This window comes from Neolamprologus multifasciatus, chromosome 6 (assembly GCF_963576455.1).
Source record: "Neolamprologus multifasciatus chromosome 6, fNeoMul1.2, whole genome shotgun sequence".
In the NCBI taxonomy this organism is placed as follows: domain Eukaryota; kingdom Metazoa; phylum Chordata; class Actinopteri; order Cichliformes; family Cichlidae; genus Neolamprologus; species Neolamprologus multifasciatus.
In genome coordinates, this window is record NC_140444.1 from 110,417 (window position 1) to 133,483 (window position 23,067).

At 50.0% G+C, this 23,067-nt stretch overlaps 1 protein-coding gene and 1 long non-coding RNA gene across 2 annotated transcripts in view; both read right to left on the minus strand.

The window, feature by feature from the left end:
• Positions 1 to 23,067, minus strand: part of sos1 (son of sevenless homolog 1 (Drosophila)) — a 32,932-nt gene that overhangs the window by 7,239 nt on the left and 2,626 nt on the right. Inside the window, 21 exon segments of the mRNA XM_085161566.1 lie at positions 3,045 to 3,089; positions 4,507 to 4,789; positions 4,867 to 4,983; positions 5,695 to 5,867; positions 5,985 to 6,102; positions 6,218 to 6,380; positions 6,464 to 6,583; positions 6,659 to 6,774; positions 6,776 to 6,882; positions 7,017 to 7,120; positions 7,231 to 7,347; positions 8,507 to 8,588; positions 8,872 to 9,533; positions 15,449 to 15,576; positions 16,079 to 16,177; positions 16,491 to 16,601; positions 16,688 to 16,831; positions 16,929 to 17,138; positions 17,272 to 17,436; positions 17,512 to 17,643; positions 19,454 to 19,579. Of these exon segments, the coding sequence (XP_085017692.1) occupies positions 3,045 to 3,089; positions 4,507 to 4,789; positions 4,867 to 4,983; positions 5,695 to 5,867; positions 5,985 to 6,102; positions 6,218 to 6,380; positions 6,464 to 6,583; positions 6,659 to 6,774; positions 6,776 to 6,882; positions 7,017 to 7,120; positions 7,231 to 7,347; positions 8,507 to 8,588; positions 8,872 to 9,533; positions 15,449 to 15,576; positions 16,079 to 16,177; positions 16,491 to 16,601; positions 16,688 to 16,831; positions 16,929 to 17,138; positions 17,272 to 17,436; positions 17,512 to 17,643; positions 19,454 to 19,579 (3,322 nt within the window).
• LOC146516005 (uncharacterized) lies at positions 9,937 to 15,436 on the minus strand. The gene is made up of 2 exons (XR_014874356.1): positions 13,972 to 15,436; positions 9,937 to 11,751 (listed from the first exon to the last, which is right to left on the minus strand). It is a non-coding gene; the product is annotated as an uncharacterized LOC146516005 (long non-coding RNA).

Consider the following 23,067-nt stretch of genomic DNA (forward strand, 5'->3'; position numbering starts at 1 on the left):
AGTATTTAAAAGTAGGATGGGAGGCAGAGCCTTCAGTTTTCAGGCCCCTCTTCTGTGGAACCAGCTTCCAGTTTGGATTCAGGAGACAGACACTATCTCTACTTTCAAGATTAGGCTTCAAACTTTCCTTTTTGCTAAAGCATATAGTTAGGGCTGGACCAGGTGACCCTGAATCCTCCCTTAGTTATGCTGCAATAGACGTAGGCTGCCGGGGGATTCCCATGATGCACTGGGTGTTTCTTCTTCACTCACTATGTGTTAACAGACCTCTCTGCACTGAATCATATCTGTTATTAACCTCTGTCTCTCTTCCACAGCATGTCTTTATCCTGTCTTCCTTCTCTCATCCCAACCAATCACAGCAGATGGCCCCGCCCCTCCCTGAGCCTGGTTCTGTTGGAGGTTTCTTCCTGTTAAAAGGGAGTTTTTCCTTCCCACTGTCACCAAAGTGCTGCTCATAGGGGGTCATATGATTGCTGGGTTTTTCTCTGTATCTATTATTGTAGGGTCTACTGTACAGTATAAAGCGCCTTGAGGCGACTGTTGTTGTGATTTGGCGCTGTATGAATAAAGTTGAATTGAACAAAGCCTCATTTCTGCTGTTTAATACCAAAGAAAATTAAACTTGTTAAAATGATAGCAAATTGCAAAACGCTGTCTAATAAAACCTCTATAACTTTCCTCCGCTTCACTTCATGTTGATTCATGGTTTTCTTCAGTTTTTAATCTACTGCAGATATTTTAAGGTTATCTGCTATAAAAATCCAGGCCAGGAAAATCTCCATAATGTTTTTCTGTTTTATTCTCAGTTACTTTGACACAGCGTACTGATAAATGATCAGAATTATAATATTTCTGACTGTCCGAGGATAAATTGAATTGAATCGAATGGATTATAGAAATCAGTGATACCAAACCTTAGTGAGCAGCTTAGGCCCGACAGAGGTGGATGTAGCTGTGGGTAATAAGAAAAGATGATAGTGTTTTCATTAAGGCCTGATCCGTCTGACACTCATAGCCAGTGCTCTGACACAGAGCCATGGATTGCTCAGTTTATGTCTAACACCGGTCCGGAGACGGCATCAGATAACGAGCCACATACGATGGACTCCGAGCCCACTGAGAGTAAAAGGAGGAACGTGTATACTTTTGGAAAAGAGGGGCTTGACCAGTTTCCCTGGCTAAGATTCAGTGAAGCTAATAACATGATGCACTGCATTTACTGTTGCGAGTGTGGAGCGACCGTGGCCGGCAATGCTGCATTTGTGACTGCTTGTAATAAATTTCAAAGTGAAACGCTGAAAAAGCAGAGTGTATCCAGAGAACACGTAAGCTGCAATAAACGCCCAGCGTGCCCTCTCAACACTGCCTTTCAGCAGCAAACAGGTCGTCAGATGAGGCCGACATGATGATGACGTTTAACATTGGCACTCTTTAGCAAAGCACTTTAAGCACAAGCACCTTTTCAGGAACTTCTTGCAGAAATGTGCTCCAAATAAAGAACTTTGTGTTGATAAGACTGATAGTTAATCACTTACAAATCAATATTGTCTGTATGGACAGCAGTTGGAACATGTAAAACAGCGGGGTTAAGTGATGTGGTTGAAAAACTTGGGCGCACCTAACGTTTGTGCTGGTGCACATAAGAAAACAAGTGTAACCACGGCAACAAGTTAGTCTAGAGCCCTGTACTTTATTCAAAAGTTAGAATTTCTTAAAAAACAAAAATAAAAGTAAGATCATCTGTCCAGTGCAGCGGCCTAAACAGACACTGACCAGTCATCTCTCCAGGGTTTACCTGGGGACTGAAACCTCACCTAGGACAGGTATCCTGGTCGCATGAACCACCTAAACTGACTCCTTTCAGTGTGGAGGACCTCTAAAGCTGACCCCAGAAGCTCATTTCTGCTTCCTGTTTTTCTGTGTTTTATCCTCCTTTGAACCAAGGGCATCTGCTGTGATGCTCACACCTCTGATGAAGTGCCAGCTTTCTTTTTATAGATATGAAAATATGGATATGTATTGATAAATGATCAGAATTATGATATTTCTGACTGTGTGAGGCAAAACTTCACAGATTCAAATAGAATCAAATTCTAGAAATCAGTGACGATACCCAGCCCTACTCAGGATGCTGTGGAGGTGGTAGACGAAGACAGATGTCCCAGGCCTGCCATGTTACCCTCAGCTGATCGAGGAACTTTCCAACCTGCAGGATTCACTGTGACTGTGTGCATGGAAGAACAGCAGACAGGGCACTCATCCAAGCATGTCAGGTACTCAAAGACGAGTCCTGTTCCAGGTACAGGTACAGACCAGGAAGGTACGAGTGGGCTCAGGTGAGCCGGTCCATCTCACGCTCGTCCCCAAAACCAGTTTACGCAGCCTGAGAGCAGCCTTCCAAGACCTCGGCCATCATGTGCCTGAACCACGAGACGCTGGAGTCCAACTGTATCCAGATGGAAAATGGACTCGTCTTTTTACAGCACGCCTCTTTCACTTTTTTATGGCGTTCACACTCCGATGGATGCGTCAGAGAGCAACTTAGTATCTTGGAAGGATAATTGGCAAACAGCCTGGAGCAGCCAGGGATCGAACCACCACCCTCGGATTAGTAGATAACCTGCGCTACCTTAGAGCACCCTCCTTCCCCAAGGGTGATGAGGAACATTCCCAGTTTACGCCCAACATCAGCCCGCCAACGCATCAAACTACAACTGCTGCCCGAACCAAGAGGCGCCAGAGTCCGAGCGAGCCGCCGGATCAGAACTCACTGAACTTTTCTCTCATCTCGGCCGGTGCAGAGACAAAACAGCTGCCAGCTGACGGTTTCTATGGAGACAAACTAATACAATGGGTGTGATATCATGCACAGGTGAGACACAACAGGAAGTCTAATCAATATCCTCTACTAATGAGCAATCAATAACAATGCAACAGAAACCTGAAACACACTGAGACAGGTGAGAGACAGACAGGTGTGATGTGTGGGGCGCAGGTGAGCCATGGAGCAGGCGTACGGAGAGTCAGAAGGTCATACTAACGTGGGCCGTGCGGCAGAGACACCACAGCAAAGATGCTGTCGCAGGCTGCAGGTGAAGAGGAGAAACACTGTGAGGAAGGAGAGGAGGAAGAGGAGTGGTGACATCATCCTGCAGGGAGGAGGCGCGATGGTGGAGGTGAGCGCGAGGAAAGGAGGCGCGATGGTGGAGGCGAGAGCGAGGAGAGGGGGCGCGATGGTGGAGGCGAGAGCGAGGAGAGGGGGCGCGATGCTGGAGGCGAGAGCGAGAAGAGGAGGCGCGATGGTGGAGGCGAGAGCGAGGAGAGGAGGCGTGATGGTGGAGGCGAGAGCGAGGAGAGGAGGTACGATGGTAGAGGAGAGCGCGATGGTGGAGGCGAGGTGGTGGAGGCGAGGTGGTGGGGAGGAGCAGGAGGAGAGGAGGCGTGATGGTGGAGGTGAGCGCAAGGAAAGGAGGCGCAATGGTGGAGGCGAGAGCGAGGAGAGGAGGTACGATGGTGGAGGTGAGAGCGAGGAGAGGAGGTACGATGGTGGAGGTGAGCGCGAGGAAAGGAGGCGCGATGGTGGAGGAGAGCGCAATGGTGGAGAGGAGCACCAGGAGAGGGGGCGCGATGCTGGAGGTGAGCACGAGGAAAGGAGGCGCGATGGTGGAGGCGAGAGCGAGGAGAGGAGGTACGATGGTGGAGGTGAGCGCAAGGAAAGGAGGCGCGATGGTGGAGGCGAGAGCGAGGAGAGGAGGTACGATGGTAGAGGAGAGCGCAATGGTGGAGAGGAGCACCAGGAGAGGGGGCGCGATGGTGGAGGCGAGGAGAGGGGGCGCGATGGTGGGGAGGAGCACAAGGAGAGGAGGCGCAATGGTGGAGGCGAGAGCGAGGAGAGGAGGCGCGATGGTGGAGGCGCGATGGTGGAGGCGTGATAGTAGAGAAGAGCGCGATAGTGGAGGCGCGATGGTGGAGGCGAGATGGTGGGGAGGAGCGTCAGGAAAGGAGGCGCAATGGTGGAGGCGAGCGCGAGGAAAGGAGGCGCGATGGTGGAGGCGCGATGGTGGAGGCGTGATAGTAGAGAAGAGCGCGATAGTGGAGGCGCGATGGTGGAGGCGAGATGGTGGGGAGGAGCGTCAGGAAAGGAGGCGCAATGGTGGAGGCGAGCGCGAGGAGAGGAGGCGTGATGGTGGAGGCGCGATAGTAGAGGAGAGCGCGAGGAGAGGAGGCGCGATGGTGGAGGCGAGCGTAAGGAGACGCGTTGAGAACGTCCTGAAGCGCAGCACGGGGGCGGAGCCAGGTTGTCGCCGCCTCGTTCAGACTAAGAGGCTTACTTTGTGTCTGATTGGCTGCTGCCGTGACCTGTTAGGGCCTCACAGGTGGACGCGCAGCAAACAGGAAGCCACAGTTCCAACCCAAAGACAGCCAATAGGGTTGGGGGGTCACATGTGCGCTCAATAATATCAGTGGGCGGGCTCAGTGTCAGTGTGAGTGGGCGGGTCTTACTGGAGTGGAATGGGCTGCTGGGTCCTTGCGGCGAGTCGAACACGCTGCCCACATCTGTGGAGCTGGAGGCGGCGGAGGCGGCGGAGGCAGGGGGCGGGGTCAGGGGGGTACGGGGAGAGTTGGGGGCAGAGGCCGGCGTCCCCTCGGACTCGCTGTCCGGGATGCGGCTGTAGCTGATCTTCCTGGGCTCGTTCTGGAGCGGCGTCGGATGTCTCATGGTGCCGGGTCGGGCCGAAGTAGGTCGGATCCCCGGAGACTTCAGAGGATAGGTGTACTTCTTCGCCTGCAGCAGGTGATTAGTGTCATACACGTCACACGTCAACACGTAACACGACAAGCTGCCGCCACGCTCGTACTTACAAATCGAGGAGCTGATCGGAGCTGGCGAGGTTCGATCTCCAGAGACTTGTGGAAGAGATAATCACTGAAGTCCTTCTCCGACAGGTCGCCCATCGGGTTCAGGTTCTCGAAGAACTTCTGCTCCACAAAGACAAAACAAATACACGTCAACAAAAGACCACGCTCCAACCGCTGCTCCAACCGCTGCTCCAACCGCTGCTCCAACCACACTTCATTGGCTTCCTGTTAAATCCTGCTCCTCACATACAAGGTCTTAAATAATCAGGCCCCATCTTATCTTAATGACCTTGTAGTACCATATCACCCTATTAGAGCACTTCGCTCTCGCTCTGCAGGCCTACTTGTTGTTCCTAGAGTATTTAAAAGTAGGATGGGAGGCAGAGCCTTCAGTTTTCAGGCCCCTCTTCTGTGGAACCAGCTTCCAGTTTGGATTCAGGAGACAGACACTATCTCTACTTTTAAGATTAGGCTTAAAACTTTCCTTTTTGCTAAAGCATATAGTTAGGGCTGGACCAGGTGACCCTGAATCCTCCCTTAGTTATGCTGCAATAGGCTGCCGGGGATTCCCATGATGCACTTGGTGTTTCTTCTTCACTCACTATGTGTTAACAGACCTCTCTGCATTGAATCATATCTGTTATTAATCTCTGTCTCTCTTCCACAGCATGTCTTTATCCTGTCTTCCTTCTCTCACCCCAACCAATCACAGCAGATGGCCCCGCCCCTCCCTGAGCCTGGTTCTGCCGGAGGTTTCTTCCTGTTAAAAGGGAGTTTTTCCTTCCCACTGTTGCCAGTGTGTGAACAGAAGGTGAGGGGGTGTGTCCTCACCCTGATGTCACCCTCCACCCGCAGACAGTACGGCTGGTTCTGGTACTGCTGGATCTCTCCGGTGATCTCGGCCACTTTCCGTCTCTTGCTGAAGTTGATCAGATCTTTGCCGTGTCTGTGCAGGAAGTCGGGGTTTCCCTCCTCCGTTTTCAGGATGTTGGTCAGGTAGATTCCTGTCACACACACATACAGTTATTTGACCTTCGAGCTGCGTAGTTAGAGATCGGTGAGAATTGAATCATTGATGAATTGATTGACTGATAATACTACTAATCCCGAGGGAATCATACCAAAGAAGGGGACGCAGGGGGGGTTGATGGAGCGCAGTTTAGCCAGGTACTTCTTGTAGTGGTCCTCGCTGAGCTCGTGAGCGTCCTCCAGGATTTTTCTCTGACGACTCGGAATTTGCTGCAACCATAAACCGACATTTCTTCTTCTTCAAACACATGACGACGCTCACATCTCTGTCAGCAGATTAAACTCTGATCCGTCTGATGTCAATGACGTTCGTGGTCATTATTACCTCAAAGGTGTGATCCAGTCTGTACACGGGTGCAGAGTTCATGGCGCTGACGACCTCTAGGACGCCATTGAAATTGTTGAGCTCCTGAAACACCTGCAGGATTTCGATGATCCGGGAAAAGACAGCGACGCGTTCCTCCAGGTTCTCCGTCTCTACGATACACCTGCAGAGAAAGTACAGCTGACATCAGCCTGACTTACTTAGTTACCGCACACTAGGCCCCGCCCACGCCAAAGTAAGGCTTACTTTTCAAACCACAGGGTGAGGTTGGTGGTGTGTCGGATCATCCGTAACAGGTTGGGCGAGTGGATCTCTTTGTCCTCTTTGGTCCAGACGCTGCCGACCAGCTCAGACGGTTGCACCGCCCTGCAGGTGGAGGTCAGTGGTTACAGTGGGACAGGTGCCAGACTGGTGCCAGACAGGCGCAGGGCGGCACGTTACCTGTAAAAGTCGGACTCGAGCAGGGTGAGCTGGCGGGCGATTTCGATGGGGTGCAGGGTCATAAGGTCGAAGTGCTCCGTGTCTCCGGGTTTGCAGATGTGCCATTCGATGGGGGGGAGGGGAGTTCTGGAAGGTGATGCTGTGACTGGGCACGCTCACCTGGACCTGCTTCTTCCTCTGGATGATCTTGGTGATTGACTCCACCCACTTCTTCATCGCCTTACCTGCGACATATGACATAATTTCCTTGCTTATGTTTTCATATTCAGTTTCATCTTGTAAGAAAAGAATAGCTGACCTTTTTAAAACTCATCATCATCATCATCTGTGCTGCACCTTCCTGAACACCTGTACGTACCTTTGACTGAAGCAATGAAGTCCTCCATCTCGCTCAGAAGGAGAGGGTCTCTCTCAAAATCATAGAAGTGATGTTCGACCCAGTGGCGACAAACATTCAACACTCTGCAGGACGACGACATTACTAAATTAAAGTCACATCATTTCCGATTTATTCCAGACTCGAGCAGAACTCAGAACAGGTGTGAGCAGGTGTCTCTTGGAGCGCTCCCTACCTGAGCTGAACAGGTTGGACAAACTCTTTCCGGAAGCGTTTGAGTTCAGCGCTGGGTGGCTGTTCTCCTCCCTCCGTCTGATTGGCGTCCGCCGGCTTTGGCTCCGGGATCTCAAACCTGAAAACATCAACATCACAGAGCTGAGAGCAGAAGCACACCTGTCGAGATCCACAGGTGTGCTTCTGCTGCGACCTCCCCACAGTCCACAAGGGGGCAGGAATATCGTCCAATTTCAGCCCATTGAAAGATGGTTTCCATTCCCAAAATGGAGAAAACTGGAAGCATTAACAGAAGACCTCTGCTGCTCCTCCTCCTCCCTGCTCCTCACACTGTATTTGCTCCGATTATCTGTGAAGGTTCTCAGTCCTCAAGCTCATCGTCGTCTCAGAAAGAAAAGCATCTGGACTTCTTTGGGGGTCTTTTAAGATCTAATTTAATTATTTTAAAAACAAAAGCTCTTACAGAATAATTATGGCACAAAGTAAATATCTACAACTCGTTACAATACGGTAAGTTATTGTGACTGCAGGAACTTCTTTAAGTTCCTTGAAGACGTTTCATCCCAGAAGCTTCTTCAGTTCTGAGACCAGATGGTGGAGTCCCAGATTTAAGCCCTATGGGAGTGTCCCCCAACAGGGTCCTGCACCCCATATTGAACCTCCCCTAATCACACGAGGATCCAGGTCATCGTAGACCCCTAACCCCTGTGAGGTGGTGAACCCGCTGTGAAACCTGGCCCCACCCCATCATGTGACTTACTGAGGTCAGATGGCCCAGGAAGTGAGTGGGCGTTAAGGCATCTGGGAAGGATCTCAGACTGGACTATAGATGGCAGACAGTTGGTGTGGTAAGCCCCGCCCTCTGTTCAAAGATGGTCGTACACAGTGGACGTAGATGCTGATCAGGCAGATGATCAATAGGGGGTCCAGGACCCTCTTGGGGGACACTCCCATAGGGCTTAAATCTGGGACTCCACCATCTGGTCTCAGAACTGAAGACGCTTCTGGGATGAAACGTCTTCAAGGAACTTAAAGAACTCCAGACGCTTTTCTGTCCGAGCTCCTTCAATGTGCTCTGATTGGTTCTCCAGACTGCGTGTAAACAATGTGTTGCTAGGCAACCAGAGACACCCTGAGGTGTAAATATGAGCCAGTCTGCTGTATATGTGGCTCTATTTGTTTAAATGATAAATAAACCCACACGAGACGACGGGGTTGAAACCGCTGTGTGAGAGCAGGCGTTCTGATTGGTCACTGTGCCTGGCAGGTAAGCTCACCTCTCTATGAGCAGGTCCAGCAGCTCCCGAGGTTTGCAGAATGATCTGTAGGTGGTCAGAAAAGTCCGGACGAAGTTTGGATCTGAAGGAAAAAACACGAGCTGATCAGCGAGGATCAATCAGCCTCGAGGGCCGGCTGCAGCTTTTAGATCTCACCTGGGTCGACACACCTGAATCACATGATGAGTTCATTAGCAGCCTCTGAGAACTTGGAGGTCGTTTAGCCGTTTAAATCAGCTGACATGTCTAAAACCTGCACATCGCCCCCAAGTCTCACCTCGCCGCCACGTTGAAACTCAAGCTACAGGTCAGGAAGCTAAAACAGCAGCAGTACAACACCTCACCTGTGTGACATCACGCCTCACCTGCATACATGTGGAAGGTGAGTCTCTCGATCAGCTTCAGGACAGTCCCCGCCTTGATGATGGGAATGCCGGACTTGGACTGGACGTTCTCCTCGAACACGACGTTCTCCTCGGAGTCGGGCTCGGCGAAGCGGTACACCTCGGCGCCCGGGAGTCTCATCTGCTCCTCCTTCTCCTCCTGCAGCATGGCGGTGTCCAGCATGCGCTCCAGCGTGCTGCGGTACTGCAGCGAGATCAGCGCCGCCATCCAGCCGTTCTTCTCCTCTGCAGACTTGGCGGCGAACACCACACTGTTGCCGTCTTTCAGGATGATCTCAAAGGCGTGGCGGTACTCGCCCTCCTTGTCGTCTTTGTCGTTGATCTGAACTTTGCGCATGAAGAACTTTTCTTTGAGGCGGTACTCCGCGGTCGAACTGGCACCAGGCAGCCGCGGCGGGCCATGATTGGACTTGCAGCAGATCATCAGGCCGTCGAACAGGAAGATGTGGCGTTCGTGTTTGGCGCCGACGCGGGTCAAGGTACCCTCCATGATGAACTCATTGCAGCACTGGCCGATGTCCTTCCCCTCCCAGCCGTCGATGTTCTTTTGGATCTCGTTCATCTTCTTGATGGCGAGGTGCTTACCCTTCATCTGGTGGCAGTAGAAACGGCACGCCGACTCGCTGCACGCCGCCACACAGGAGCGAGAATATGTAGAAGAAGAAGAAGAGTTAGTGAGGAGGATGGAGAGAGCAGGGCTCGCAAAATTGCTAGCCCGACGTCCCGGGGCTAGCGATTTTTCCAGTCGGGCTACCAAATCTATCTCTGCCCTGCCCGTCGGGCTGTCATAGGAAGGAAAAATATATGTCAATGCTTTTGCATTCTTTCGGAAATGTAGCTGGGTAATTATGTTATTGGCATCGGTGAGCCACTGTCAATATGTGACATATTGAAATCACGTTTGAATTTGCGCTTGTTTTTTGCTTTCACTTTGCAATCGCGCGAACTGTGTATAGAGAGCGACAGCACTGATTGGTGAGTGATGATCATTTGCGCACCAATTCCTCTGACATCGTCTTATCAGTCGTTAGCTTACTATGCAAACATGACAAGTGAAATCTCCTGCAGCTTAAACATGTGAGAGGTTGATCGCGCAGAGAATCGCTGAGCGTTATGTGAGTGCGTGTGTAAAAGCAGCAGGATATATATTTTAGTTCTGCTGAGCCAAATAAGACAGGTCAGGGTGAAGACGTGACAGCCAAAGAAAAGCTTACCACAAAACAGAAAAGTTATGACAAATCAGACTATAAGGCAAAAAGAAAGTGCAGCTTTATGGTTTCATGGACAAAAGAATTTCTGTGGCTGCAATATGACGAGCTAAATAACCAGGGCTGCAGATAAGTGGTCTGCAGGTGCGCATTCGCTGTCAAAATAAAAAACGCGCACAAGATAAGAAGTTGCAACGCGTGTTTGCGTACATAAGATTTTCTGGAGGAGGACAAACATTTGTTTAGAACTCTTAAAGATGTCGAAGAAGCTCCTTTAAGCAATTACTGTGATGTTCCTCCACCTCCAAAGAAATGTCAGGAGTCCGAACCACAAAAGAAGCGCGTATTCTCGGAAAAGTGGTTGCAGGAGGTGAGCTGGCTTCAAACAAATGATGAACGCACAGATGTGGTGCAGAATGTGCTGTGAAAATCCCACTCTAGTGGACAAAAACAGCCTTTTATATGGACGCAAACGCGCGCTGCAACTTCTTATCTGGTGGGCGTCTTTTATTTTGACAGCGAATGCGCACATGCGGACCACTTATGTGCACCCGTGTAAATAACATAATGTTCTGCCGGGTGTGTTGTTGGTTTTCCCTCGATTTCTGAGTCGACAAGCGCCTTTGTTACTGGGACCAGTCATTTTAAGAAAGGCCCCCATTAGAACCCATGAGAAATGCAAGAAATGCATTATTGCTCAGTCTGTAATATCTTTCCCAGAACAAACACCAATTGCAAATAACAAACTAAAAATAAACCTGAAAATCTGTTTAGAACAGCTACTATGTTGCAAAGAGTGAACTACCACTGGCACAATGTAGCAGTCTTTGCAAACTTCAAAAAGCAAACGGCCTCGATCTTGGTTCCACTTGCCTCTTACCCGTGACTTCAGTGGAAATTTCAGATTCAGGATCTGACACAGACTGATTCATGTTCACAGTTCTTACGCGTTCATAGAAGTTTCTGTTCAATTAGAACCAAGTATTTGAGTTGATGATTGTAATTTTTATACAATGTTGTAATTTGTGTTTCAACAATTTTTGATTAATGTTTTGTTTCCATTACAATATTACACTTTAATGTATAATATTGTAACGGAAACAAACATCAATCAAAAAATTGCTCTTTTTTTATTCGGGCTACTTAAATTTATTTTGGGCTACCAAAAACTGAAGAGTCCCTGCCCGAAGGGCTACCAGGGATTTTGAAATTTTGCGAGCCCTGGAGAGCCAGAGGGGGCGGGTCTCTGTGTGATTTCAGTGAGAAACACATTTAAGGAAATCACGGGACTTTCACAATAAAAGCAGCAGCTGTATAGCAGCTCTTGAAGTTATGAGCTGAGGTCAGAGTTACACTTCCTGTCAGCTGCTGCTTTCTTCCTGTGCGTCACACAGACATACGTGATCAACGTTTTTGATCAGCTACAGATCGCTAAATTATTGGAAGTTAGTTCACCGCTAACAGAGCTGCTCACTCATCATTGGGTTGGTTTTCTAGACGCGCATGTGACGTCAGGGTGAGTGCCGATTGGCTGAGGAGGTCGGGCTTTGTACAAACCAGCAAAGCTGCAGCGACAACAGGAAGTGAGGTCACAGCAGGCCGACTCGGACCTCAGCTGGGACAAAGCGCCACGCTGTGACAGAGACACAGTGACATCGTCGTTAATGAGCACGTGTATTATCAACAGCAGTACTGGGTTCTGATCAACGTGTGAAAAACACAAATGTGATGTCATCAGGGGCGTGAAGCCTGCAGGCGTAAGGAAGCAGCGCTGATCAGATGCATTGATGGCCCTGATTGGACGACCTGAGAGTGGACGGACTGCTGCTTTATTCGCTGAGCCTGTTGTTCCTGCGAGCTGCTCGCTAATCACATTATAACTTAAACCCCCGAGGTATGTGGAGGCGGGGCTTCACCGGGCTGCACCAGCACCTCGACCACATTTACTTCCCTCGCCCAGGCCTGCCTCCAACACCAGGCGTTTACCTGCTGATATTTATCTGCCCCTACCAGAGACCATCAGTATAATCCATCCACCTGCCTCCATCCACCTGCCTCCAACACCAGGCGCTTACCTGCTGATATTTATCTGCCCCTACCAGAGACCATCAGTATAATCCATCCACCTGCCTCCATCCACCTGCCTCCAACACCAGGCGTTTACCTGCTGATATTTATCTGCCCCTACCAGAGACCATCAGTATAATCCATCCACCTGCCTCCATCCGCCTGCCCCCATCCACCTGCCTCCAACACCAGGCGCTTACCTGCTGATATTTATCTGCCCCTACCAGAGACCATCAGTATAATCCATCCACCTGCCTCCATCCGCCTGCCCCCATCCACCTGCCTCCAACACCAGGCGTTTACCTACTGATATTTATCTGCCCCACCAGTGACCATCAGTATAATCCATCCACCTGCCTCCATCCGCCTGCCCCCATCCACCTGCCTCCAACACCAGGCGTTTACCTACTGATATTTATCTGCCCCACCAGTGACCATCAGTATAATCCATCCACCTGCCTCCATCCACCTGCCTCCAACACCAGGCGTTTACCTACTGATATTTATCTGCCCCTACCAGAGACCATCAGTATAATCCATCCACCTGCCTCCATCCACCTGCCTCCAACACCAGGCGCTTACCTGCTGATATTTATCTGCCCCTACCAGAGACCATCAGTATAATCCATCCACCTGCCTCCATCCGCCTGCCCCCATCCACCTGCCTCCAACACCAGGCGTTTACCTACTGATATTTATCTGCCCCTACCAGAGACCATAACTCTGAACCCATCGGCCGGCACCGGCCTTCATCATTGGCTTTTATGCATCTCTACCCCACGCCATCCACCTGCCCCCATCCACCCGCTTCCATCCACCCGCTTCCATCCACCTGCCCCCATCCACCCGCCCCCATCCACCCGTCTCTATCCACCTGTGTCCATCCACCTGTGTCCATCCACCCGTCTCCATCCACCTGCCTCCATCCACCTGCCTTTGGTCATTCATTACCAGCCTTATCTGCATGATTTGTGCAAGGATCCATCCAGCTGTGACTTTCAGCTTTAATAAGAGTAATGAGTGCCTCACCCGAGCGCCTCACCTGAGCGCCTCACCTGAGCGCCTCACCTGAGCTTGAGCACGTCACCAGTTAGCTCTGAACATGGCAGCGAGTGCTAAACTGTCGATGACTAAAACCTGACACCTGCACTTTTTAAATTTTAAAATTTAAAAATCTGTTGTTCAGAGTTATGAAACACATCTTTGTCTAACCAGCGATGAATCCAACTGCACCACCTCTCCCTCCACCCGCCTCCACCCGCCTCACAGGCTGATCGTTTCCAGTTTGTTTCTCTGTGAGCTACAGCAGCTCTTCTGTAACTCGTCGGTGAAGAGATGGAGGACGGCGGTCTGCGCTGTACTCAGCCAGACAGGTGGTGCTCAGCCACAGAGGGAAACACCTCCACCTCCTCAGAGTTAGGGTGGAACAAAAACTTCTGTGCTCTGACCAATCAGAAACGGAGATTCGGACGCCGTTTCCGCCAGGCTATGGAGAAGAGGGAGCATGCATGGTGCAGTTCAAAGCAGCATCCCTGCGGGTGGGCGGGGCATCAGTTTAACCACACCTCCATTACATTTCTCGTATCATGGCTTCTTCTGAGCCTGATGCCGAACGTCTCAAACTTAAAACCAGCCAATCCCCTCGTTAGCCGTTGGCTCCTTAGCATCGACTGCTACAACACTAACAGGTCGTATCTAAGCCGCTTTTCTCCAGTTTACTCCACCGCTCTTTGTCTACCACCATCACGCCTGCAGGAAAACACGAGAACAAAGAGAGGTCACCTACGTCCTCATGTCCGCCTGCCAGTCGTCCGACCGTGGGTCCTCCGCCTGCTCGTTTGTCGTGTAATAAAGGAGAAACTTTACTGAGCGGGCGGCAGCAGCTTTTCCCCCTCTCTCTCTCTGAGCTCTTTTCTTTCTAACAGAGAACAATAAGCTGCCCTCGCGCTTACGCCACTTCCTCCAAACACCGCCACCCCCCCCACCAGCGACCCTAACGAGCCCTCCCCTCCCCATCCTGCTCTATTTTGGTCCAAAGGGAAACGCAGAGGATGGGCGGAGTCCCACCCACAGTGTTTGTGCAGAGCGCGAGCTGCTGCCGAGTGCCCGGCAGTCACAGCTGAACTCGGTTCTGGTTCTGCTCGGAGATCTCACACTCAGGTGTGAAGGCGGACTCTGTGAACAGGTAAAGGAGTCCTCGTGTGGTCTACACGCCTGACTCTGATTATTAGTTATTGATGAACAGGTAAAGATCAATAACCTGCTGTCGGTCATGAGCTTCTTATTATCATTTCTGCTCATGCCCTCTGCCCGTCCATCACGTGTGTCTGTGTGCGTGCAGGTGTGCGTCTGTGTGCGTCTGTGTGCGTGCAGGTGTGTGTGTGTGCGTGCAGGTGTGCGTGTGTGTGTGTGTGCGTGCAGGTCTGTGTGTGTCTGTGTGTGTCTGTGTGCGTGCAGGTGTGTGTCTGTGTGTGTGTGCGCGTGCAGGTGTGTGTGTGTGCGCGTGCAGGTGTGTGTCTGTGTCTGTGTGCGTCTGTGTGCGTGCAGGTGTCTGTGTGTGTCTGTGTGCGTGCAGGTGTGTGTCTGTGTGTGTGCGCGTGCAGGTGTGTGTCTGTGTCTGTGTGTGTCTGTGTGCGTGCAGGTGTGTGTCTGTGTGTCTGTGTGCGTGCAGGTGTGTGTCTGTGTGTGCGCGTGCAGGTGTGTGTCTGTGTCTGTGTGCGTGCAGGTGTGTGTCTGTGTCTGTGTGCGTGCAGGTGTGTGTCTGTGTGCGTGCAGGTGTCTGTGTGTGTCTGTGTGCGTGCAGGTGTGCGTCTGTGTGCGTGCAGGTGTCTGTGTGTGTCTGTGTGCGTGCAGGTGTGTGTCTGTGTGTGTGTGCGCGTGCAGGTGTGTGTCTGTGTGTGTGTGCGCGTGCAGGTGTGTGTCTGTGTCTGTGTGCGTGCAGGTGTGTGTCTGTGTGTGTGTGCGTGCAGGTGTGCGTCTGTGTGCGTGTAGGTGTGCGTGTGTGTGCGTGTAGGTGTGCGTGTAGGTGTGCGTGTAGGTGTGCGTGTAGGTGTGTGTCTGTGTGCAGGTGTGCGTCTGTGTGCGTGTAGGTGTGTGTCTGTGTGCGTGCAGGTGTGTGTGTCTGTGTGCGTGCAGGTGTGTGTGTCTGTGTGCGTGCAGGTGTGTGTGTGCGTCTGTGTGCGTGCAGGTGTGTGTGTGTGCGTGCAGGTGTGCGTCTGTGTGTGTCTGTGTTTGTGCAGGTGTGTGTCTGTGTGCAGGTGTACCTGAGCCTCCTCTTGGCCAGGCTCCTGGAGCAGATCCTCTCCATGCTGCTCTGCAGGTTGAGCAGAGCCGTGATGGCCTGTTTCAGACACTCTTTATCCTCGTCGTCCTGACTCTTCTCCTCCAGTTGCTGTGGAAACAGAGGGGGAGGGGCTAACTACCTCCATCAGACAGAGAACTAAGAACAAAACCTGTGCTGTCCAATCAGAGTCCAGGACTCCCTCTGCCCCCCCGTGGGCCCTCAGCTGTGAAATAATCTGCACTACATGACTGGAGGTATTTCAGAGATTTGCCCTCAGAGGGGCAAAGCCTCTTACGGCCGCGGTGGAAAGTCCCAGACCTGGACCGGCTCCACGGGAGACTGGTGCGTGCCGTCAGCGCACCTGACTGGGTTCACCTGGGACCAGTTTCCTGTGCTCAGCCACTGCCGGCCTGCAGGGAATGATCTGTGGCAGGATACCGCCACATCATAAGGCGGTGCTATAACCAGGTGTGATACAGGTGTAGTGCGTGTGTAAGGCAGGTGAGTTACAGGTGTTGAATCTCGAGCGTTCAGCATCGCCTCTGTTGATCTCTGCGGGTGGAAGCGTGCAGAAACACACATGTACAAACGTCACTGTCAGGAGACTCACCTTGAGGATCTCGAACAGGTGCAGGCAGTGGTAAACAGGTGTGAGCAGCAGCCTGGGCAGAACGTACTGAACGGCCTCTTTAAAGCCCTCGCAGATGGACTGCAGACAGACAGACAGACGCTTCATCAGCAGCGGTCACGTGACCCGCCGCACACACCGATCTCTATCAACATGCTGCACACCTGAGCAGAGGTTCGTCTTATGACATCAGAGGAAAGGTGGCTCTGACTGTGAAAGCGCGCTCATTGGCTAACGACTTATCAATCACAAGTCGTTAGCCAACGAACGTGCAGGAAACACTACAGGCTTTATTTTTTTATTTAACTGATCCCAGAGCAAAGAGGTCAAAGGTCAGAAAGGTCTGCTTTCACCTTCTCTGACAGAACCATTGTAATCAGAGTACTGGCCTCACCTGCAGGTGGAAGGAAGCTCCAGGTTTGGACACCTGACTGAGGAAGTGTTCGTGGAAGCCAGAGCGCAGCATGTCCTGAGCGTACGTCTCATAGGGGTCGAAAGCCAACTCCTGCCAATCAGAGCTCACGTCATTCTCAAGCAGACAACCGATCGATCAACAGATCGATCGACAGATCAATGCACAGGCGTACAGACCTCAGCCAGGTCCTCGAAGCAGCTGCCCACCAGAGGATGAGGACTTCCCTCACCGGTCATTTCCACCGTGTCCTCGATCAGACCGAGCAGCTTCACCGTCACCTCGTGGATATCCAGGATCCGACTGAAGATGCTCTCCACATCCTGCAATCAGAGATAATTACACCAACTCGAACACGTCATCGTCACTCACAGCGTCACCAATCACAGGACCAGTTGGTGATGTCAGCGGTGGACATACGTGCTGGGAGAAGAGCATGGCGTTGGAGTTGAAGGGCTCCCTGAACACCCTGATGATCAGGTTGAGCTGCCTCAGATACTGCCGACAGTCCGCCATGAAGCTCTTCACCAGCTCGTAGTAACTCTGTTCCTCATTGGCTGACGGCTCCTCATCCATCAGTGGGAAGCCGCTGATGTCCTCCTCGTCCTGGTGAAACATGTTCATCAACACCTGCACAGCGACACACAGACCTACAGGTGAGACACGCAGATTTAAAGGTTCCTCCAGACCATGAGACGGAGCGGCTGCACGGTGTGGAGCTTTCACTGTGTTGTATTGTGCTGTGTGCGTGTGCGTGTGCGACCTTGTCGGCACACATGGCCACGGTGATATCCTGCTGGGAGATCTCATAGTGTCGAATGTTCCTCACGTAATTTCCTGCCAGCTTCAGGATGTCCGCAGAGATGTACTCCAGCACGGCGACCATGTACACGGACACCTGGTGGTCGATCTTATAGCCCAGCACCTCCTGAAGCACAGCAGTGGTGAACACACTCGAGGCATCATGGGAAATGTGCGTAAGCCACATGATGAAGAAATGTACCTTGAGCAGGGGATGGATCTTATCAACAGGCAGCGCCAGCGGGTTCCTCCTCCTCCTCTTCTCAATGGCGCTCTGAGCATCGCTGAGCGCCCACTTATCGATCGGGTGAGGAAAACTCTTCTGCACGCGCTCCTGGAGAGAAAAGGGGCGTGTTCAGGACAGGAAGCGTAGCCTGCACGCCTTGGCTGGGCCGATATGAACCAGACAACACCTGATCTGAGCAGGGCTGTGCGATATGACGAAATGAAAACATCTTTCATATAAATACTATCGTTTGTTTCATGGTGACGCAAAACCCACTGTTTATAGGACAGAGAATCCCAGCACGACCAGTTTAGACGAGGCAGAACCAGGTAGCTACAAACAGACGGACCAGTCCACACAAGTCCAGACCTTATTCCTAAACGAGGGCCGCCTCTGTTGCCAACACGGTTTGATTATAAAACGCCTGACACGGAGCGGAAAACTGCAGAATGTAAGTTTGGCACAAACCGGCGCCCACCTCAGACTGAAACAGCACAGAGCTCTTCTCTAGTGACAGAGAGAAGCAACAAAGAGCCGTCAGCTGCTCCAAACCAACCTCAGACATTTCCCCGCAGCACGCCGTGCAGAAAGACTCACAAAGAAAATGGCGGCCGTTACAACTTCTATCTAAAAATAGATGGTTTCATGAATCACGCTGAAAACGCCGCACACAGGTCGAGTTAGAGAAAAAGTACATTTAGTGACAGATAAGGTTATCGGGAGATAACCGGGTCATATCGCACGGCACAGATCTGATGTGGTTTCTGGGTTGACGCCATGGGTACAGTTGATCACACGGCACAGCACACCTGTCCTGTGCTCTGAGCCAATAACCCGAGGTTATTCTGTCCGTCACGGCTCGGTTATTGACGCGTCTCTTGATTCAACTCATTTATATAATCACAGCAACAGTCGCCTGAAAGCGCTTTACGCTGTAGTAAAGAGCAGAGAAAACTCTGAGCAGGCCGACGGTGGGAAAACAGGAAGAAACCTGCCTAACGATAACCTCCGCCTGCACGCGGCGTTTCTGGAGAACCGCCTCCTGTCCTGAATCCTTGATGTCATCCAAGAACCGGAGTCACATCCATGATTCAAACGCTGAGCTGTGGACGATGAGGAAAAACAAAGGAGCGCCATGACGACGAGGAGCAGGCCGGTGGACTCTGTGATCCAGGTCCACCTGTGATCACAAACCACAGGTGGACCTGCAGCTCCGGCACCGCTGAGGAAGAACGAGTGCTGGGACACGCAGACGCACGATGAAGAGGAAGTTAGTGCCATCACTACTCGAGGAGGCGTGAGCTGGTGCATTACTCAGGTTCAGCTCAGGTAACGTAGCTTACAGCACCTGTGCGGCGATTAACCCTCGGTGTTCACACCTGCTCGGCAGCAATCACAAGGAACCGGGACGACGAGTATCAAGAGCTAGTACTGACTTACATCCTTACACCTGTCCAGGTGTGCAGTGCAGCTGTCTGCTGCTTGGTCACATGTCCAGCACTTACACGACATCATGTCCTGTCACATGATGCAGCCTGAGGGATCAGGTGACCTCTGTGAGCGCGATCAACGGATGGCACGTGTCACCAAACACGAACACACACAGGATGTGAGTCTGAGGAACGGTCAGGGGTCAAAGGTCAGGGGTCAAAGGTCAAATATCAGGGATCGGGTGGAGGATTAAAACGCCAACAGCGTGGCGTTTTGTTTTTTTTTCCCAGACAGCACCTCGTTACGTCATCGCAGCCGCCGATCCCACCTCGGCCTCACAGTGATGTCATCATCAGGAACTCATGTGATTGGCTGTTCAGCTGCTTCCAGCTGACTTCTGACGCAAACATCAAAACTTTATTTAAATGGTAAAAATGACAGTAAACACAGAAAGAAGCTGGCGTGCATGATCGTTAGCGTGCCTCACCTCGACGTCCTGGCACGTGCGCGGCTGAGCCTGGCACAGCATACTGAGCAGCTGCAGGATCAGCTCCTCCACGTACTGCAGCGCCTCCTGCTGGGACACCAGGTTAGGATGCACCTGGTTCAGTACCTGAACACAGATCAGTCATAGTCACTGACAGCTCGTGGCTTCCTGACAGTTACTAATAAATGTGCTGGGCAGCTCATGACTGTTTACAAATGTCTCAGCGTTTACAGATTTTAGATATTTAAGTTTGGACGATTTGAAATCAGGAATTCAGGTCATAAATGCAGAAGAAGCTGCTGATTATTATTATTATTATTACCTTCCAACATAAAGCGCCCTGAGGTGACCGTCGTTGTCATTTTGTGCTTTATAAATAAAACTGAAATCCTCACTGCAGTTCTGCACTAACTGTAAATACCAAACGATTGTTAATATTTAATACTTTGGCATTTTTATATTATTATTATTTTCCTTCTTTGATATATTTGTACACTTTCTAATGTTCATGTAAAGCTGAGGAAGCATTTCATTACAGGTAAATGTTCCAATACTGTTTCTCTGTATAAGACAATAAAACGACTGTAAACGTGATCCACTCTGGAACTCTGACAGTTTGCTGATCTGTTACGGAGCACACGCTCCGTTCTGGGTCGCACCGCTGAAAATGATTCAGGTGATTGTCAGTGGGAAACCTGCCGACGCTCTGAAGCCTCAAAATGCTGTCTAAATGACTGAGCTTCAATCTGTTAATGCATTTCAACATGAAATGTAATCAGATTACAATCAGACTGCCTGCTAGAGCAGGGCGATATGACCAAAAATATTTATCACGATATACATTTGAAAATTTGCGATAACGACATAACTGACTAGTGCTGGGCCATATCATACCGTTCACAGTAATACCAGTATAATGTTGGGCAACGGTAAGAAAATGAAATATGGCGATAGAATGTGGGTACAACGCGCATGCGCAGTGCCTTTGTTTATTTTGTCATATGTGCCAATATTTTACCCAAAGTACTAACTAGCTAACTGACTGGATGCCCATTAACCTCATAACTCCTGGTGTGTGTGTGTGTGTGTGTGTGTGTGTGTGTGTGTGTGTGTGTGTGTGTGTGTGTGTGTGTGTGTGTGTGTGTGTGCAGAGACAGCCAGGTTCATAATGGATATGAGGAACTTTTTTCAAAAAAAGGATCCACATTCAGGTAAAAGTGTAAAATCAAATGATCCATCAATCAAGAATAATGTTGGATCAGTGTTTCAGTGTTTATATCTTTTATTAGATGTTCATGTGGTTTGGTTATTTGCCTTTTGGCTGAAAGTAAACTGAGAGATGACTTTTTGTTAGTGATCTTAATAGTATATTTTTAATCTAATTGAATCTATTTGTGTATGATTGTCGGTCCAAAGAGGGAATGTGAGGAGAAAGCACAAGGTCAGGAAGAAGCAGGTAAGGAAACAGACAGGGAGCAGTGACAGGCAGAAACTGTGAAACTGGCAAAGAGAAAAAACCTGATTTTACTCTCACAGTCTGGAAGTTCTCCCTATATTAAAGCTGCTGCACAGAATCTGCTAAACAAACTGGGTTGTCAGCCCTGGCACTGCATTACCATATCGAGCTTCAGTCAGAGGAAGTCACGGTTGCCAAAAACTTTTTGAAGCTCAAGAGTGAGGCTGGTGCCATCCCAGATATGTTAACATTGTACAATCTTCTGGATAATCAGATCTTCCCCAAACTGAAAACTGTTATTCAGGTTGCCCTGACAAACCCAGTTAGCAGCTGTAGCTGTGAAAGGTCTTTTAGTGTCTTGAGTCAGCTCCATACCTGGCTGAGAAGGACCATGGGTCAAAGCTGACTCCAGCACCTGGCTGTGATGTCAGTTGACAAAGAGATGCGTGAGAGACTTGACCACCAAAATGTGATAGACAGATTTACCAACCTCAAGGTGAGGCAACATAGGTTATAAGAAAATAAAAAATCTGCAGAGCCATAGTAGCATCTGCAGTAAAGATATTTCCATACATTGTACCAGAGGCCAAGGTGTCTCAGTTTTCTAGTTTTTAATAATATTTTGTACATTTCAAGGACTCTATTTTTGGAGTGTTTTTATGTGTCTGTATTGTATTATACATACATGTTAAAAGTGAATCTCTGTCCAAAAAATGCACACAGTTTACTTTTTTCTCACTATGAGCATCATTCATTATTCTCCCAGTAATTAAGGTTAGGATGTGTATTTTTATTCCAATCCATTCTTCTTTTGCAGAATTTAAATAACCTTGATCAGATTTGATGGTTTTGTTACAGACTTTTCAAAAGTGTTTTTCTTTTGTTTTACAGATGTGGGATTAAATTGTGTTAAAATGTACAAAACAGTGATGTCATGTTTTGTGACGAGGACCCAGGCACAGAGAGACTTGATGAATTTAAGAATCTTATGATTTAATAAAGAAATTTGCAGACTTGCACAGAGATGGTAAAATTATGATGACTGATAACGGAGACGAAGACAACAGACGATGAGGACAGGGAGGAACAGGTTTAAATGCACCAAAGTGACAGTCAGAGGGAACTCGGGACAACTGGAGAAATTTAAGGATGCAGGGACTGACAGAGACGGGGAAGAAGGCTCATTGTGACGAGTCAAGTTTACCTTGCCTGGCTGGGCAGCTCTCTGGGTGCTCAGCACCCCCAAAGCTCTGATCCTAGAATCGCCCCTGATGTAGAATATCCACAACACTTAAAAAGAGGTTATACACACACAATACGGTAACATTATGTTGAAGCACAGTACGTATCACTCCGCGAGGCTCCGCCTACGATAGCCGTAACGCTCCGACAACCCATCAAGCGGTGCGGCTTCGTAGCTTAGCAAAGTCGTACTGAAACATCTGACAGATTTTCGAGCGCCGTGCACATAAAATCGTTTCGAGGTCAGTAAACACAACCAGGTAAACACAAAGGATTTTAAGTGCGTCTTATTTTCCAAACAACACGGTAATAACGACGGCCCGCTAGCATGCGCTACCAAAAATAGTGCTTTGTTGTGTATCTGACGGACGAAAGCTAAACCAGTTCCACACCAGTGAAGTTGCAGCATTTTTACAAACCAGTTCTGGTTCATCTGTTTCATTCAACGATCCACTTTCGCTCTTCTCATTCTGCGTTGCCGCCATGTGCGTATGTAAACAAAGGCACTGCGCATGCGCGTTTTACCCATATTCTATCGCCATATTTCATTTTCTAACCATTGCCCAACATCACCGGTATTACCGTGAACGGTATGATATGGCCCAGCCCTAGCTGTCTGCTGCACTTCAAACTTGATTTTAAACACATTTAGTTCTGTGTTGAGTCTTAAAGTCACTTCAGCGTCAGCTTCACTCCGATTTTCACGTCATCTCCAAGATCCAACTGTGACGCAGTTTATCCATCAGAGCGACTGGAGCAATAAGACAGACGATTGATCATCAATCAGTGTGAAATGTTTGCAAGGAAGGTGACAGACTGACAGCATCAGTGTCCACAGAAATCTGACTCTGATGTCATCGCTGCCTCTGTGATGTCATCGCTGCCTCTGTCCTGTTACACTGGCGACTGAATGACT